We start from the raw sequence: 18,811 nt of genomic DNA, 5'->3' as shown, positions 1-18,811 counted from the left end.
AAATATTACGAGGAGGTCTCTAAAAAGAGACCCCTTTGGAAATTGCAAAAAACCCCCCCCAAAAACAAAAACCAAATATAGTAAGTTAAATATTTAATTTAGTGGAAAGCATAGAATGTGTGAAGTTGTTAAAAAAATAATATGTATATATATATGTACCATACATTTGTGTCCTCCCCCTTTTAATCAATCAATGACAATTTTACCCTGGATTCCAAAATGGCACTTGGAGAGGTGCCATTGTGGGAGGGGCAGAGATCATAAATTTCCATTCCTGCCAGGGTGTGGATTGAAACTTACCTGACCAGCTGTTAGCAGCAACTCTGAAGACAAGAAGGTAAATGCAAGCATTACCAAATAGCATTTTTAACAATGAACATTGCATTGGAAAGTAATAGAAACCCAAAAAAGATTTAATTGAAACCAAAGGGCATGCTATTTTTATGAAGTCAATGTCTTTTAAAAAAGAGCCGTTTGTTTCATGACATGTCGAAGTTTTTGTAAATGTGGCAATGCTTGCTGGGAGATATTAACAACATCTGTCACCTCATTTGAGGCCTCCACGTACCCGGTCAGATGTCTGATGTATCTGATCGATTTTCTAAAAATGTGGATGTTTGGATAATTTTATAAAAATCCTTTCCTACTTGACAGATTGTATGTTATCTTTTTATAAAGTCTGTAATATAAAATGGTATAATATTTAGAATACTTATATTTTAAATAATAAGAGTTTTCATTTCTCTTTTGTAACTTAAGTTGGAAATGCTCTTGGTTGCATCTTTCACAACTATTTCTCTGTTTCTAAAGACTGTTTATCACTGAGTTAGTTTTAGCTGGATCTGACTATTTATTCTAGCTATAGCATCTATCTGTATAGAGTTGGAACTTCATTCTTGGGTTCTTAATAGCTTTTTGGGAATTATGAAAATTATAAGACATGAAATATTTTGGAAATAGAACTTTTTTTCTTCCCACTGTATAGGAAGAACAATTTCCCCCAGAATATTTTGGGTTGTTAGAAAATCTATCTCATCTAAATTTTTACACTTTTACCATAAAGGAAACCAATTTTAACAAGTGAACTATTTCTAATGCATTGGAAAATGAATCAAAATTTGATTCTGCAAAGTAGCATCTTTATTGATTATAGCTGCCTGCAGAGTGTATGCAGAATGAGTATGAAATAGTGAGTCATCATCTAATATTTCTTATTTTTTTTTGAAGGATTTTATTTATTTATTTCTTTGACAGACAGAAAGAAAACACAAGCAGGCAGAGAGGCATGTGGTGGGGTGAGAGAAGTAGGCTCCCTGCTGAGCAGAGAGCCAGACCTGGGTTCGATCCCAGGACCCTGAGATCATGACCTGACCTGAAGGCAGAGGCTTAACCCACTGAGCCACCCAGGTGCCCCTCATCTAATATCTCAAATGTCAGAATTATTTACAGTGAAAAAGGGGCAGATGCTAGCAAATAAAACCATAAAATCTTATGAAATGTTCTTATGTGCCACTATTTGTATTCTTTACTGATGGGATACAAAGATGAAAATGAAACTTGGAACCTGCCTGCAAGTGAATTATGTTTTGGAAGCAAAGACAGAAATAGAAAAAAAATAGTTACCTCACAGAGTGATAAGGGAAACAAATATGGATGTTGTGTGTTTATTATCTGTGTCTATACCTACATTATTATCACAAGATTAGAAAACATGTAGAAAATGAAGGCCAAACTGTGGAAAGAACCTAGAAGTTCATCAACAAATGAAGGATAAAGAAGATGTGATATATATATATATATATATATATATCGGACTACTATGTAGCCATCAAAAGAAACGAACTCTTGCCATTTGTGATGACGTGGATGGAGCTAGAGGGTATTATGCTTAGCAAAATAAGTCAGTTGGAGAAAGACAACTATCATATGATCTCCCTGATATGAGGAAGTGGAGATGCAATGTTGGGGGTTTGGGGGGTAGGAAAAGAATAAATGAAACAAGATGGGTTCGGGAGGGAGACAAACTCTAAGAGACTCTTAATCTCACAAAACAAACTGAGGGTTGCTGGGGGGAAGGCGGTAGGGAGAGGGTGGTGGGGTTATGGACATCAGGGAGGGTATGTGCTATGGTGAGTGCTGTGAAGTGTGTAAACCTGGTGATTCACAGACCTGTACCCCTGGGGCTAATAATACATTATGTGTTAATAAAAAATAAAACAACAACAACAACAAGAAAATGAAGGCAATTGATTTGTCAATATTGTGGGAGCAAAATTCAAATTTATCGTGCAGATGGCAGAATACTATTAATGATATCTGATATTCTGCCATCTGCATCATAAATTTGACTTTGAGAACCGAAGTCCTTTTTCTTAAAAGCTAAATAATGAATCACTTACTTGGAAAGAACTGTAGACATAAGTATGATAATATATTATTATTGATATCAAAATGAGTTTTATTTTCTGAATAAAAATTGCCTATTGGCCCCACTCTTTAAACTTGTGGTTGGTAGGTGATATTGAGGACAGTAAGTATGAAATGACCTAAGCCAGATCTAATTTGGGATAAAGTTGTTTGTAATCATGAAGTTCCAATCTCTGTTCATGACACATTTGCATAGGTTTCAAAGCAATCTGAAAAAATCTTTGAGGAAATGTTCAGTCTAGAGAAGCAAGCCCCTCAGCAGAGCAGAGGAGTCTTGGAAGAACAACCTGGTACTGGAGGTGCCCCTGGGCAATGAGGGGTCCAGAGTAGTCCTGATGGGCACTTAGTGCTGGCCATTGGTCAGATACACCAGTGAAACCAATAATACATGTTTTATTATTTTTAATCAGTATTTGCCTTATTGGTTTCTTATTTATTATACATACATCTTCTTGTCATGAAGCTGTGTGGTGGGTTACTAGAGCCATGGTCTTGCAGAGCACAAATGCCATCTGCCCAAGATGGCAGCATGATGTAGAAGGAAAGAAGGTGACCAAGCCGATGGATTTGTTGACACAACTGGTCAACAAAAAGGAAGATAATTTCTGATTTACGGGTTGCTTGAGAATTAGAGACAACATTTGTGAAATGCCAGGCACATGGTAGGCAAATTAAATGGTAGCTATTATAAAGTCATTATAGGTGGAGTAGTGCTAATTCTTTGAGCTGGATAGAGTTTTGAGGGACCTTGCTATTTTAAAGATTATTTCAAGTCTGTTTGGAAATAATGATGACTGAAGTAAATTATGTACAAGTGTTTCAAGTTGTAGCTTATTAAGAAGCAGCTTACTCAGCAATCCGCCTTTAGACTCAGACTTCGCCAAACAGTAACTTCTTTGTGAAGTGCATATTTTCCATAGCGGATGTTAAGTAGCTATTGTTAATGCTTGGGGAACTCCTAATTGCATCTGGAGACTGAATTTCACTTTGAGATGTTATTCTTCAAATTTTCCTCTAATCTTAGTTCTTGTGTTAAACACAAATAAATTTTCAGTGCTCTAAAATTTGTTGCCATGTTTAGTAATACATCTAGAGTACATTTTAAAATTAAACTTCATCCATACATATAAAATTTATGTATATTTACATATAAATATACATACATAATAAATATATAGAGAAGTTCTGTGTAATTGTACTGTTATAGACTCTTCTCATCCATCTTCGTTCACTCAAGTTTGTGCTTATGAGATCCACATTATAATGGGGCACTAGAGTTCACTCAGACATATTGCTGTGTATTCCATTGTATACCTGACCCACAAGCTATTTATTTATCTTTCTGATGATGGACATTTGGTTTGTTTCTGAATTTGGGCTACTATGAAAGTGTTTCTATGAACTTATTTGTATATACCATTTTTTAAAATCTGAAAGGTATTTTGCTACACACCTCTGAAAAATATCTGTTATGGTTACATTTTAGTATGATGATGATTAGATCTCTACTTTCCATTTATTGCTAAATTGGTCCCATATGTAAATCCAGTGGATTTGGAGACTGGCTTGGTCATACTATTTTCAAATTAGTACCGATGTAAAGGGATTTTTGATGAGGGCAAGAAAACAGACCTTAGAGATTTTCCTCCTTTATTTTCTGTTGTAACAACATAGCATGGCTTTTACTGACCACCAGAGTGTCTCTCTAATGAATAAGAACAGTGTTAATTAGCTTTAAAATGTTGAAAACATGATATTTTTAAATTACTTGCTTGAATTTTACTAGAGGAATACTAGAATAAGTCTTGATGAGTGCTGTTTAAAATCTTTTTCTTATGTAATACTCTTCTGCTTTTTCTATTTCTTTTTTTAAAAGATTTTATTTATTTCAGAGAGAGAGAGAGAGATTGAGCATGCACATGAATTGGGGGAGGGGAGGGGCGGGGGGGGGGTAGAATCTGAAGCCGGCTCCCTGCTGAACACAGAGCCCTACATGGGGCTTGATCCCATGACCCTGAGATTATGACCTGAGCCAAAACCAAGAGTGGGAGGGTGAATCAACTGAGCCACCCAGGCGCCCCTGCTTTTTCCATTTCCTTTTGTAAATGAGTATGGGATTGCATGATGCTCTCAGATCATGGGAGCTGCTTCTGTTGAGGTACCTGCTTTATGAGATGGTGGATTTCTCAGAGGTGAAAACTGGGTCTCAGTCAGCTCATGCTACTGTGTGCAGTGACTGTCCTCATGGGATAAGTTTCGAAATGGTTATCGGGTAATTAGGTTACAGTCAGATTTAGCCAGTTTCTAATTCAAAAACAAACAAAATGACAACAGCTCTCAGAGGTAATTATTGGATGGCCTTTTAATCTAGTTACTAGGTACTCATTTTTCTATATTTTAGAGGTTTATAGAACACCAGGAAAGATTCTCCTGTAATGAATGCTTACATACAGGCATCCAATACCAACTGCAGCTTTTAGGCTGTTCGTCCATGAGGACCATTCTCACCCCTCCCTTGGAAGGTGGGCAGAGTTATGCTATATAGACTCTAATGGAAACTTAGAACCAATCCACAGGGTAGAGCCTGATGAGGCGCAGAAAAGTAAACTGTTGCTGGGTGAGGACAAGATTGTAGTTGGAGCCAAGTTAGGGAATGTGTGAAAAGTTCACAAAATTTAGTGTAGTTTCCTTGTTCTTTAGGCACCAATGGGCAGACAGTGTGGGGGTACACTGCAGCTCCCAGAGTGAATAAGGGTAGTAGCTGAATTAGAAATGGGCAGAAAGCAATCTTTTCCAGGAGAGAGCAGGTCTGGGCATGGAGAGGTCTGAGCCTTGCTCTTCTCCGGCCAGCTGTGTGATTGTGTGCAAGTCACTGCTGCTTCTGGCCTCAGGATTTTTGGTCTCAAGAAGAAGGGAGTTGGCCTGCATGAGCCATCATGTCCTTGGTAGGTAAGACTCCAGGCTGCTCAGTTCTGTGCATGTCACACCAGAAAGGAACACCCTTCCCTCTGATGCCAGGGGCACATCCGTGAACAGAAACAGGCTAAAATTGAGCAAATAGCTGGCACATTTAAAAGAACCAGGTTGGGATCATTCAGTTTTCAATCCAAATCCTATCTTTGTCTTGAGTTTTTTGTCTCTAGCCTTCTTTTATAGTAGTGAACAAAGAGCCAGAGTATCCACTGCCTTTTCCTTTGGTGCCAAAGATTTGTGTCAAATAGCAACCTTGATTATATGACTAAGACTTTAAAAAAGATGAGACTACTTTTTATCCAAATTTTATGATTTAACACAAGTCTGTGAAATCCCCTTGACTCAGAACATATTGAATTTATCTGATTTCTCTAGTTCCTTAGTAAGTTAGTTACTGAAGTAGTGCTAGATACTGTTGTAGAACATTTTGGATGTGAAGGAATTTTCCACCTAAAGAATGTAGATTCTTGAGGTCTGAAACATTAGTGAATTTCCAGACAAGTTCAGGACATATGTTTCTTGGAAAGCATCTATCTGAACCCAGTTTTAGCAGCACAAAATGAGAAATATGCATCACATACAAGTTTGGCAGGAAAAATAATATAAGCATAAAAATGGACTCTAAACTGAACAGGGGAGAACACCAATATATAGTGGGTATGTGTTTGACCAGTCTGTCCTACACTGAGGACAACTTAGGAGAAATAGTAGATACAGCAGAAAGAGCACTTAGTTTAGGCCAATATGTGTGATTCAATTCTTTGATTCTTTTCTCATTGGTAGAAAGGGAATGACAATATCTACTCTGTAAAGTTGTAGGGTTAAAGCTAATATATGTAAAACATATGTCTGGCACTTCTAAAAATGGGTATTTAATATTTTTTTGAGTTAGGTTTTATAGACTAAAAAAGCCAGTGTTAAGCTGGAAAGATTCTAAAACCAATGTACAATGTTCAATTCAGTGCAATAATAATTTCTTAATACTTTACTATGTACCACATGTCTAATGATTAAAAAATAGACATAAAGGGGCTTAAATTTCCATCTTGGAAAATATGCAATACATTGACAAAAAAAATATAATACATTGGCAAAACATTGACAAAAAGCCAAAAGAGAAAGCATTTCTTTTGGGATGGTCCAAAGTGAGATCTATGTAAGATTTTCTTGATACTTCTGGAACATATTATTGTTGAGAGACAAGGAATCTGTCATGAAGGAATCACTCCCTTATTTGGTTCCATATCACTGTGGTTCTACACTGTCAAGGGAAGGTATTAAATCTAATGACTTCTAAACTCCCAACATCTTTCAAGATCAATGATCTCTTGAGCAATAATATCAATGTCTGACTGAAGCACCTCAAGGCTTACAAGTTGCATGTGGAATGGGTCAAAGGAGGTGAGAAGGTGACAAAGTACATGGCCCATGACAATTTGCTGGGTATTGTCAGTCCAAGGATGTTGAGGGGAGAATGCTGGCAAAGGACTTGAGCAGAACCATGTATAGGCTGTGAAGAAGGAGGTGGGATATAGTTTTCTTGGTTGCAGACTTGACCATGAGGACATGGTTGCTTGTGACTTTGTTTTACCTAAATAAAGGAAGTTTTACCACAATAGAATCGTATCCCCCACAGACATGTCTAAGACCTAATCCTTGGTACCTTTGAATGTGCTTTTATTGGGAAATGGGGTCTTTGCAGATTTAATCAAGTTAAGATGAAGTCATACTGGATTAGTGTGGGCCCTAATCCAATGATTGGTGTCCTTATAAGAAAGGGGAAATGTGGACTCACACAGAAGACTAGGGAAGAACACCATATGGAGGCATAGACTTATGGTGCCTCTCTAAACCAAGGAATGTCAACAGTTGCTGGAAACCACCAGAAGTTGAGAGAGAGGCAAGAAGCAGATTCTCCTTGACAGCCCCCAGAATGAACCAATCCAGCCCCCAGAATGAACCAATCACTGAAGGAGAATAAATTCTTTTTTGTTTAAGCCACCCAGTTTGTGGTAATTTGTTACAGCAGCTTTAGGGAACTAAATCGTATCACTAAATAAAAATAGACCTCTGTCTGTATCAGTATCAATATGGACATCAATATCTATATACCAAGATGATGATGACCTTAGTTTTTGAGTTTTTAATAACACGTGGAATCATTATATATGATTATATCTCATGTGTTTAAAATAAAAACTGTTTATTTATCTCCTTCTGACCGTAATGTTTTCTCTGTGTTGTTTTGTGTTTGGTTTTAGGCTGTCATCAATTTCAGGATGGACTCTCTCGTGGCAGCCAACACCAAATTTTGCTTTGATCTTTTCCAGGAGATAAGCAAAGATGATCCTCATAAAAACATCTTCTTCTGTCCTCTAAGCCTCTCAGCTGCCCTTGGCATGGTCCGCCTGGGGGCCAGAAGCGAGAGTGCACAGCAGATCGACCAGGTGTGGCTCCGGTATCTCTGGGTCCACCCTCAACGGCAGACCCTAGTCCTTCTTCTGCAAGCCTTGATGCTCACTGAGCCTGGGGCCTGGGGGGAGATGCATTTGCCCTGGGGTTTTCATTTACATCCCACCTTGCTCTCTCTTCAAGGCTCAGTGAAACCTCTGTCTCCTTTACGGCACTTCTTCAGCCTCCCCAGACTCATAACTTCTCTCAGTCACCTTCTCTGTCTCTGTGTGTCTGTCTGTTTGCCCGTATATCTGTTCCTCTTCTGCTCTATAATTATCCATCCTGATATCACTAACAGTATTTCTTATCTGTCTATGTGTTCTTTCATTCCATAAATAGGTATGTAGTAAGCACCAATTATGTATCCAGTGGAAAAGATCTTGGTGTCCTTCTTGACTTCTCTCTTTCTCACTTCACATCTAACTCCAACAGGCTTTTCTCTTGATACACAACCTGAACGTAGGTGCTTCCCGCTGTGTCCCTGAGTCTGACCCACCACCATCCTTTCTAACCTGGATGCAACTTCCTCATGGGCTTCCTTGCTTCCGCTGACAGTCTTCTCTATCTGGCTGCCAGAAAGATCCTTTAAAGCCTCAGGCAGAGCCTATTTCTCATCGTTTGAAAACCTGGACTTCCAAGTTAGCTGATGATAGAAGCCTGAGTCCTTACAGTGGCCCATGAAGATCTAGTGTCTGACTTCCCATTAACTAGGTGGCTCCCTCTATCACCCTGTCCCCTCCCCACTCCTCTAAACATGCTGGCCTTCATGTTCCTGGGTAAGCTTGCCCACTCCTGCCTTAGGGCTTTTGCTCCATCCCCTTTGCCTAATGGCTTTCCCCCCAGATAACTGATCTATAACTTACTTTCTCCTTCAGGACTTTGATCAGAGTTTACCTTCCCAACCGGTCCTTCCTTCACCTCTCAATCTAATGCTGCATCCTGACTCTTCACCCCATAAAATGACTTCTTACCCTACCTACTTTTCCCTGACATGGCATTTTCCATCTTCCAACATAATGCACACAGTAGCTCATTACTATGTGCCTACCTGGCTAGAATTCTCCAGATGGCAAGAAACTTTGTCCTAGAACCATGCTTGGCTAATAGCAGCTTCCAATACAAATCTGTAGAATGAACGAATGAATGTGACAAGAACAACTTCCCAAATAATCTGCAGGCTCCCGAGGTTGGTCTTATAATTTCCCTGGATCTCATACACAGCACAGAGGTTATGCAGACACCTGTTTGTTGTCCCTAATATGGAGGAGTTGAATTCTTGGATTAAGGTAGAATGTGTTTGGAGTTATTCTGCTTTATTAATTTACTTCTATTAACACTATCCCATTAGGAGAACTTAGGTTTAGACTGTCATTGGCATCCTCCCCATCAGGTGTCAGAGGTTCTTTCTCCAAGTACTTGGGTTTCACTTGCCCAGCAAAACAGTCCCGAGCAACTCAAGATGTGCCTTTGTCTCCTACCTTTCCTGCAATGCTCTGGGTGACTTGTCTTTCACTGCTCTCAGTTGCTTCATTGACTGAAAGTTCTAGATCAGTGCTAACACAAATATAATTCAAACCCCACATGTGATTTAAAAAAATTTAGCAGCCACAAGAAAGTAAAAAAAAAAAAAAATTGGTGAGACTCATTTTAATAGTATATTTTATTTAACCCAATATACCCAAAATATCATATCAACATGTAATCAAGCAAGCAATTTAAATGAGATATTTTAATTCTTTTTTTCATACTAAGTCTTCACAAATCCAATGAGTATTTTACACAAACAGTCTGACCAGCTCCACAGCCATGTGTGTCTCGTGGAGACCCAGACGTACTTTTGGTTTGGTTATTCATTCTTAAGTGCAGACCCCCGGGGGTTGCATGCAGTTTACTTCTCTTCCATTCCACCTCACAACCAAGTCAAAAGGATCATCCGCTATGCTTTGCACTGTCATTGCGGGGTTGACTCTGGAGTCCTTGTCCCTGCCACACTATAAAAAGGTTCTGAAGCTGTTCAGATTTCCCGGTTCGAATCATCTGAGAAACCCCATCGCTGTCCTCACGCAGGTACTACACTTCAATGAATTTTCCCAGAATGAAAGAAAAGAACCCGATCCCTGTCTGAAAAGCAAAAAACAGGAAGTGCAGGGGGACAGCCCTCTGGAGGCACAGAAAGAAACAACGGAGCCTCTGACCCTACAGGTGAGCCACCATGAACTCCTGCCCCTCTTCTTGTGAACTGCTCATCCTGGTTACGCTCTGTTTGGCAATATGTATCTTATATGTCGGTGGCTGTAAGCTAGTTTCCTAAAGAGTAGGATTTGGTATCTTCTACTCATGATAAAGGCAGTTAGAGGAAAGCCCCAGAACTCAACTACTTTTCTGGGTCACAGGTCCCCGGGACGGAGCACAGTGGAGGATGAAGGGCAGTAAGGGGCAGGAATCAGCCGTGAGGGTCTTACTCTCTTTCTCTACCTCTCCTTATCTATTTCATGGGGAAATATTACTTTTATTGGTTGCCTCATACCAGGAGTGGGAAAGATATTCTCCAGGTTATGTATCCCTGTACCTTAGAAAGTTTAAGAGGAGGGTAGAGAGAAGATTGTCTTTTTCTTCTGTATTTTTGAATATAGAAGAAAATGAGATGCACTGAACTCAAACAGTGTGCACTGCTGAGTCCCCGGATGTACCGTTCCTGGAGGACCCTGATACCTAGTGGGAGCAATGATCTTCCCCTGGGACCCCTTCCTGCCCTCCATCCCTCTCTTCTTCTCAGCTTGCTCCCTCTCGTGGTAACGACATGAAATGACAACGTGCTCTGGTGGCCTTTTGCTCTCCGGATCCGGTCCCATTTTCTTTCTTCTTTTGTCAGGATGAGTCTTCCAGTGATGAGAATGGACTGCTCAGTTGCTACTTCGGGAAGCTTCTCTCCAAGATAGACAGGATCCGGGTTGATTACACCCTAAGTATTGCCAATAGGCTTTACGGTGAGCAGGAATTCCAGATCTGTCCGGTGAGTTCGGCATGGCTGGTGATTACAACTATTGTATGGCAAACGTTGTAAAAATCAGGGAGTAGCTGGATTACTCACCGGGCACCTGGACCACAATCCTGTCTGACATGTACTGTAATATACCGTGGACTGGGGGTTCCCCGGGACCCACCTCTTTCTCTCCCACACTGTTGGTTGCCCTGGTTCTGCCAGTTTTCAACTTGAGCAGCTTAGGAGGCCTGTTGTGGGTGAAAGGGGGTCGTGTGACCCTAATAACTTTGGAGCACACGTGGGTTTGGTAATGACTTTCTCTGTTGGGACCGTCTTTCCCAGTAAAGGTGCCTGGTAGATGCACTTGGTAGTTCTTCTTCCTGTCCCTCCCCGCCCTTCCCCCAGCACATCTTTAAAATCCCCTTTCATGCCACCCCGAGGCCACCCCTCAATAGAATTGTACTCAGCAGCACCGAGGTATAGCAGAAGGAGTCTGCGTTTGAAGCCAAAGGGCGTCTGGCTCCTCCCTGTGGCTAAGCAGCGCGTACCTACAGCAAGACCCATCAGGTTCCTCTCTCACCGTTGCAAGGAGCCACATACTTAGCAATGGGCATGAGGGGTGTGACCATAGGCAAATGTGTGATGCAGGTGGTTAGGCTGGTTTAGTGAGGGGGAGGGCTTAGCCTCCTTTGGCCAAAAGAAGTATGTTCTCTCAACAGTGACAATGAGCTTTTAGATGTTGTCTTTTTTTTTTTTTTTTGAACTGGCTTTATTGAGGTATAACTTCATATATCATACAATTCACCTATTAAAATTGTACACGCCAGTCATTTGGGTATATTACCCTGTAATTGTGGGAACATATAATGTAAAATTGGCTATTTTAATCAGTTTTAAGTAAACAGTTTGTTAGCCTTGATCACATTCACAATGTTGTGCAAACATCACCCAATTTCCAAAACGTTTTCATTGCTCTGGAAACTGTTAAAGTTAAGTAGGGCTTTAATTCTTAAAAATAGAGGCATTTTGTAGCTAAATCTCTCAAGTAACTTCATACTGATGTAATAGGGTCTCCACAAATGGGACGTTCAAGGATTTCTGGTAGCAACAGCTTGTGCCCTTGTAACTGTAGACTGCTTCATGAATAGACATTCTTATTTCTTTTTAAAAAATATTTTATTTATTTATTTTTGAGAAAGAAAGAGAGAGAGAGTGCATGCAGGGGGAGGTGCAGAGGGAGAAGGAGAGGGAGGGGAAAGAATCTCAATTAGACTTCGCACTGAGCGCAGAGACGGACGCGGGACTCGAACTGAAACCAAGAATTGAAGGTTTAGCCAACTGAGTCACCCAAAAATCCTGTGAACAAGCATTCTATATCCTGAATTGTCACCACGATGAATGAAAGGCCTGTGGCTAATTAAGAGTGGGGGATAGACAGAGACCACGAGCGTCCCATTTAAATGACCATCTCTCTCATTAGACTTCTCCTGACTGCCTCATACCTATTAGCACAGTTATCTGATTTCACTGTATTATCTCTCTTTATTCCAATTTAACAGGAATACTTAGATGGTGTGATTGAATTTTACCACACGACCATTGAAAGTGTTGATTTCCGGAAGGACTCCGAGAAGTCCAGACAACAGATTAACTTTTGGGTTGAATCTCAGTCCCAAGGTAAGAAAGACCAAACACATTGTGGCTGGTCTTCTTTTCCATTTAAAAGGACGGTGTCTCAGATTGCAAGTCTGTCATGACCAGGTACTCACATGCATGGGCCGTGTTCAAAGTCTGTTTTGCAGGTGCACAGTTACACGCTTAGATGCTGTGTTTCTCCTTTGCTCCCTCATAAAAGGGGAAATCCGTTCAGCCAAGGACACGCCAGTGGGATGTTAACTATTTCCAAATTTTTTAAGATTTCATTTATTTATTTGCCAGAGAGAGAGAGCGCGCACACAAGCAGGGGAGTGGCAGGCAGAGGAAGAAGCAGGCTCCTCTCTGAACAAGGAGTCCAATGCAGGACTCAATCCCAGGGTCCCGGGATCATGATGTGGGCTGAGGGCGGACGCTTAAGTGACTGAGCCACCCACGTGTCAGCTGTTTCTATTTTTAAAAAAAGTGTCAGTAGAAACATTGCAAAGAGAATCTAGTTATTCAGAAGGAAATGGAAATCATTAAATCCAATTTTTTTCAATGTTTCACTAGGTACATAGGTGTTTTCTGGTTGAAGGGTTTAGAGATAGCGATGAGTAGTGAAATTTAGAATTCAACATAAAATGGAATAATTTTTTTAATATAGAACTCCCCTGTCTGGCCTTATCCTGGGAGAAGCACCCAAATTTGAAAATTATTTCTCCGAACTTGGTCCATATGCTGCAAAAATGCCCATTTCTTCAACGTTCCACTCTGTTGCCAAGAAGAAAGCATGTTCGCTAAAAAAATGTATACTAAGGCGCTCGTTAACTCTCCGGCAGTATTTTAAGTGTAGGTGATGTCAACATAGTCTTTTATGATGGAGTTTAAGTTGAAGTCTTGCTGTAGAAAGCTCTAGTCATCTTTAAGGACTAGGCATGTATTCAGATAACCAATGGTTTGGTATTTTGCATGGAGAAGAATGCGTACTGCAAATGGGTGAGTGCCTGACCATGTGGGATTTTCCAGTCTGGCTCAGGGCTGTGTTATGGTGCAAGGGGCCTCAGAGCTGGACCAAGAGTGGGAAGGCCCCAGGACTGATCTCAGCCAGCCTTGCTGATTTTTGGCTGTGTGGCCTTACCTCTCACTAGCTGTGGTGTATTCCTCTCTAAGAAGGGAAAACAAGAGGCGCCTGGGTGGCTCAGTGGGTTAAGCTGCTGCTTTCGGCTCAGGTCATGATCTCAGGGTCCTGGGATCAAGTCCCGCATCAGGCTCTCTGCTTAGCAGGGAGCCTGCTTCCCTCTCTCTCTCTCTGCCTGCCTCTCCATCTACTTGTGATTTCTCTCTGTCAAATAAATAAATAAAATCTTAAAAAAAAAAAGAAGGGAAAACAATACCAACTTCTCATAATTGACATGCGATGGCATGGGAGGAGGCATCTGAAAGCCCCTACCGACCTGACCTAGAATATTTATTTGCACTTTTGTTCATATGTAAGCATATACTGTTTGCTGTGATGAGCACTTGAGATAGGAAGTTTACCCAATAGTCCTGTTTTTCAAGGAGGTTATAATATAATCATGTGGCAGGGTCTACTTTGAAAGGTAAATCATGGAGGTGAGGAGGGTAACCTAGTGATGGGTTTTAAAGAGGGCACAGGATGTGATGAGCACTGGGTATTATTCAGAACTAACGAATCATTGAACACCACATCAAAAACTAATGATGTATTATATGTTGGCTAATTGAACTTAATTAAAAAAAAAGACAAGTAAATAATGGCATAGGATGTCTCATGGCAATTTCCAACCACAGTGACTCAGGGAATGGAAGGAAATTCCCTCAGTTTCAAGGCTTTAAAATGGGTCCTTCTTGGGGTTGAGAGACAGTGTGTCTCCCCCACGATACACCCCATCGCCTCCACCACATCCAGGACTATACTGTGAGTGGCATCATTTTCTTAGGTTAGTTCTTGAATCAGACATGCCCTAGCCTTGGGGATGGGAAGCAGCCTTCAGGAAAATCTGTCTACCTGAATACTTCTGGTACAATTCACATTCAGGATATTCTCTGAAACATTTTTTAAGGTAAGATCAAGGAACTCTTCAACAAGGATGCAATTGACAGTGCGACGGTGCTGGTGTTGGTGAATGCTGTTTACTTCAAGGCCAAATGGGAAAAATATTTTGACCCTAAAGACACAGTTGATGCCCCTTTCTCTCTAAATGAGGTATGATATTATAGCATGTGGTTTTCTAGATATTTCTCTCATAATTTCCACTAAGAAGTATGACTTAAAGTATGTGTACTCAACTCTAAAACATAGGCCTCTGGGTTACAGCATACAATATAATAATATTTTGTTATTAGAAAAATCAGTGTCGGAAGTTTGTTGACCATCTTGGTGCCAGGCACCACCTTGAGCATTTTCAATTCATTATTTCACTTGTTCCCTGAAATACCATTATGGAAATGGATGTTATTATTCCCATTTAGGAGTTGAGGGGCAAGAATGCAAAGGTTATGTTACATGGCTAAATTCATGCATTAGCATTCACATCTGTGAGTATTTATCTCAAAAACTCATGTTCTAAGCCACCGAACTGTAGAATGGAGAAAAGGGAAGGTTGGGATCCCAGCCCACCACCTGTCAGCTGTGTTCCTCTTGCAAGCACTGTGCATTTCATCTGTTGATTGATGACCTCTCATAAACATGAGGTGTCTGGGGTGGTGGCCTTTGATCTGATGGAAACCTATGGAAGAAGTACTGTGATTCAATATGTAGATAATTATCATTTAACCAAAGCTCCAGGCCAGCGAAGGTAAGAAGGGGTCAGGAGATCAGGTGAGGCCAACAGATTGGGTGGTGCAGACACAGAAGGTACAAAGCTGGTGGGGATGTATCCTTTGGCTAGGTTGCAGGGAGAGCCTGGATAGATGGTTTACCAACGAGTTGTCTTGGGAGCTGAAGAACCTATGAAAACCAAGGGAAAATAAGGTGTTGGCAAGGACGCGCTGGTTGATCAGTGGGCAGAGGACTCATGGGTTGGGTCACTGGGGTGGCTCAGAGCTTCTGGTGAAGATGCTTCTTATCTTAGTGGAGCCCCGTTTTCAGGAGAGATGAAGGCCATGGGGGTGCACGAGCTTCTCATGACTGTTCCATGACTTTCTATCTTGTCCACTGCAGAATGAAAAGAGGACTGTGAAGATGATGAACCAAAAGGGCCTGTTTCGAATCGGTTTCATAGAGGAGTTGAAGGCACAGATCCTTGAAATGAGGTATACCAAGGGGGCACTCAGCATGTTCGTCCTGCTGCCTTCTTGCTCTGCAGATAATGTGAAGGGCCTGGAAGAGGTAAATCTTCACTTCACTGTCTCTACAAAATACTTCACTGTCAATCTTTGGAGAGCAGCCCCATTAACCACCTACCTGCCTGAGGAAGGAGGGCACCTCAGTTATCAGAGATATCAGAGAATATGTAAGAATCTGAATTCAATGAGAGAGCTCGTCCTCATTGGTTTAGAAAATGCCAAAAGCCTCGGATAGGGCTTTCTTCTCCCATCTCACAGCTCTCTGCGGTGGTTCTCCAGACCAAGTGATCTGGGCATGGAGTGATGTGAGACTTGCTGCAAATGCTCAATAGCCTGACTTCTGGCCTCTTGCTTGGACTCTTCTGCTATGGCTCATGGAACGGAGCTGTTAGCTGAACTCTGTTTTTGGGTGCAAGTGCCTTGACAGGGTGGAGACCTGGTACTGGGATAAAGTGGTTGTGAGCTGGGGATCAGTGAAGTCTGGGGAGCCTCAGTGGTGTGTTGTTCTGTACAATGAAGAGATGGAGACAGAGGAAGAGAGAAATACCCGGATAGCGAATCACAACAATAGCCACGATTCAAAATGTATCGTGTGCTGGCACTATGTTAATTACTCTACATACATCATTTTGTTTAATCCCTCAAGAGCCTAATGGTATTATCTCCATTTTATAGAAGAGGGAATTGAACCTCAGAATGTTAAGACTTGACCAAGCTCACTCAACTTGGTCAACGGAGCTTTGCTGGGCTTTGACACCCAGACACCAGTCTGTCAGACACCAGAGGATACCAGAACTCAAATTGTCCTGTGACTTCTAAAGACTCAAGAGAATTGCTTGGAGGGATTTAAATGAGATCAGAGTAGGTTGAGGCTTAGGGAAGGATCTTTAAGATTGTTACTGGCTGTTGAAATATACTCAAGCCTTTTGAAGTAATTGGGGCATCCTTTGCTGGTTCATAATATGACCTTAAATATTATTTCCTTCCTTTTGTAGCTTGAAAGGAACATCACTCATGAAAAAATAGTGACCTGGAGCAGCTCAGAGAATATGTCAGAAGAAACAGTAGACGTCTCCTTCCCGCAGTTCACCCTGGAAGATAGCTACGATCTCAATTCTATTCTACAGGACATGGGCATCACGGATATCTTTGAGGAAGGGAAGGCTGATCTTACTGGAATCTCTCCAAGTCCCAATTTGTACCTTTCAAAAGTTTTCCATAAAACCTTTGTGGAGGTGAATGAAAATGGCACCCAGGCAGTTGCTGCCAGTGGGGCTGTTGGCACAGGAAGGTCCATACCTTCCTGGGTGACGTTTACTGCCGATCACCCTTTTCTCTTTTTCATCAGACACAACAAAACCCAAACTATTCTATTCTATGGCAGGGTCTGCTCTCCCTGAAAGGAGCACACTGTCTAGTAACCCGGGAGCTGGAAGAAAGTGGCCGAACGGTCTCCCGCTGGCAAGAACGTGAGAATTTGCGTTCTTGCTGATATCTAAAGCTGACCGAATTCTGCCACAGCTCCATGCCCCCTTCCTCCTGCCACTGGCCTGAGCTTGTCCTGATCCTTTTCTCACCCTGTAGCTGACTTTCATCTACGTCCATTAATACCAAAGTCTCTGGCTCCCTCCCTAACCTTTTACCACATTAAGCTTTCAAGCATATAATTCACCCTCTGTGACCTTGAAGGTCAGTGTAATGTAATGTAATGTAATTCCATATAAAGGAATCCTGGAAGTTCAAGTCATTAGACCACTTCTAGGGGAGGATAAATTCAGAAACCACTTTAACATGGGCAACAGGAGGAAATGTTTAAATGGAATGTGTTTTGGAAATTCAGCTCTATTTCTATGGTAGTTAAAACCAGGGGTCACTGCTGGCCAAGACGCCCTGCCTCTTTCTCTCCCATCTTCTTCTACTGCATGGAAGATGCCCTGTAAGATGCTTCTCACCTAAGGGAAAATCCACCCACCAGGGGTGGATTTAAGTGAGAGCTCAAGGACGGAAGCCTGCCCTGACCAGCACTCGTTCTGCGGAGGTCAGGACATGTTTTGCGAATCTGACATTGACCTAGGGGAGCGGCAGTGGATTTAAAAATTAGTCTCAGCTTTCCTTATTGAGTCTCCTTGGCCATCATCATGAAGCATGATCCTCTGTGTCTTTTCACCCCTTCCTCAGAGAATTCGCCTCTGTAGTTACTCTTAAATACCCAACAAGTTAGGTGGGGGAGGGGAGCGCTGCCCCCCCTGTAGACTGCTGGCTCCCTAACCCCCTCAGTCAGGAGTCTGCCACATGGACCTATCTCCTCCTGGAGGCCTTACGCTGGGTCACGTCCGGAGAGCTGGCCTGGGTCTGGGCATGATGCATGTGGAAATCTTTGTCAAGAAGGCTGTTGGCTTCATATCAATCTCTAGTCTACTGAAAGCCAGATGCCCAAGTGTTTAAGACTCTAGAACTGGGACTTTCGTTCTCTGATACGTCTGTCTGAATTCTTGATCTCTGCCTTAGCTGAACGCTCTGGAATGACTATTACCAATGCCTAACTCAAGGAAGTGGAGAATCATTCTGTCAAGGTGAATTTCTGGTCCTGGCCGTGGCCCCATTTCCCTGCCCTGCCCTGCCCTATGAGCATCCTCCTCCCAGTTGCCACCATGTTGGTTAAGGGTGGCTGGTGGTTTTTGCAAGAGAAGGTAGGTTAAGTTCAGCTGGTTAAGTCATGCTGGCCCCCGTCCCCCCATTTGCCTCTATATTAATGATTTCTTTGTGCTGTGAAGGACAAGTTCCATGTTCCTCATACAGGCTTCTCATTGTCAAAGGTTGTTTGTGGTATAAAAAATTTCTCCTTGATAATGTGAGGCAGCTTGAGGTGGCTCTCCCAAGTCCTTTCCACAGAAGGCATGTCCCATGGGTCAAATTTATGTCAGATAATAAAATATGTAGTCACTTCTGTGGTTCTTTTTGGGGCTAACATTTTGAAGATTCCATGCCTGACCTGTCATTGCTGTTGGATATAACTATGACCTTTGTGAA

General features: G+C 41.7%; 1 protein-coding gene across 2 annotated transcripts; it reads left to right on the top strand.

The window, feature by feature from the left end:
• Positions 1-286: 286 nt before the first annotated feature.
• Positions 287-17,181, top strand: SERPINB12 (serpin family B member 12; the record flags this gene model as incomplete). 2 transcript variants are annotated; one of them, XM_082700166.1, is made up of 8 exons in its annotated part: positions 287-337; positions 7,662-7,847; positions 9,922-10,056; positions 10,727-10,867; positions 12,397-12,514; positions 14,557-14,699; positions 15,657-15,824; positions 16,777-17,181. In XM_082700166.1, 7 exons carry the CDS (start codon positions 7,680-7,682, stop codon positions 17,179-17,181), a joined length of 1,278 nt encoding a protein of 425 aa, XP_082556292.1. The 2 variants fall into 2 exon arrangements, with proteins under 2 accessions (XP_082556292.1, XP_082556291.1); XM_082700165.1 differs by lacking the exon at positions 287-337 and having other exon boundaries at positions 7,680-7,847; positions 9,922-9,996.
• Between the last annotated feature and the right edge of the window lie 1,630 nt (positions 17,182-18,811).

The sequence above is a fragment of the Mustela nivalis genome (assembly GCF_964662115.1).
Source record: "Mustela nivalis genome assembly, chromosome: 14".
In the NCBI taxonomy this organism is placed as follows: Eukaryota; Metazoa; Chordata; class Mammalia; order Carnivora; family Mustelidae; genus Mustela; species Mustela nivalis.
This window is presented reverse-complemented; position numbering and strand designations above follow the sequence as displayed.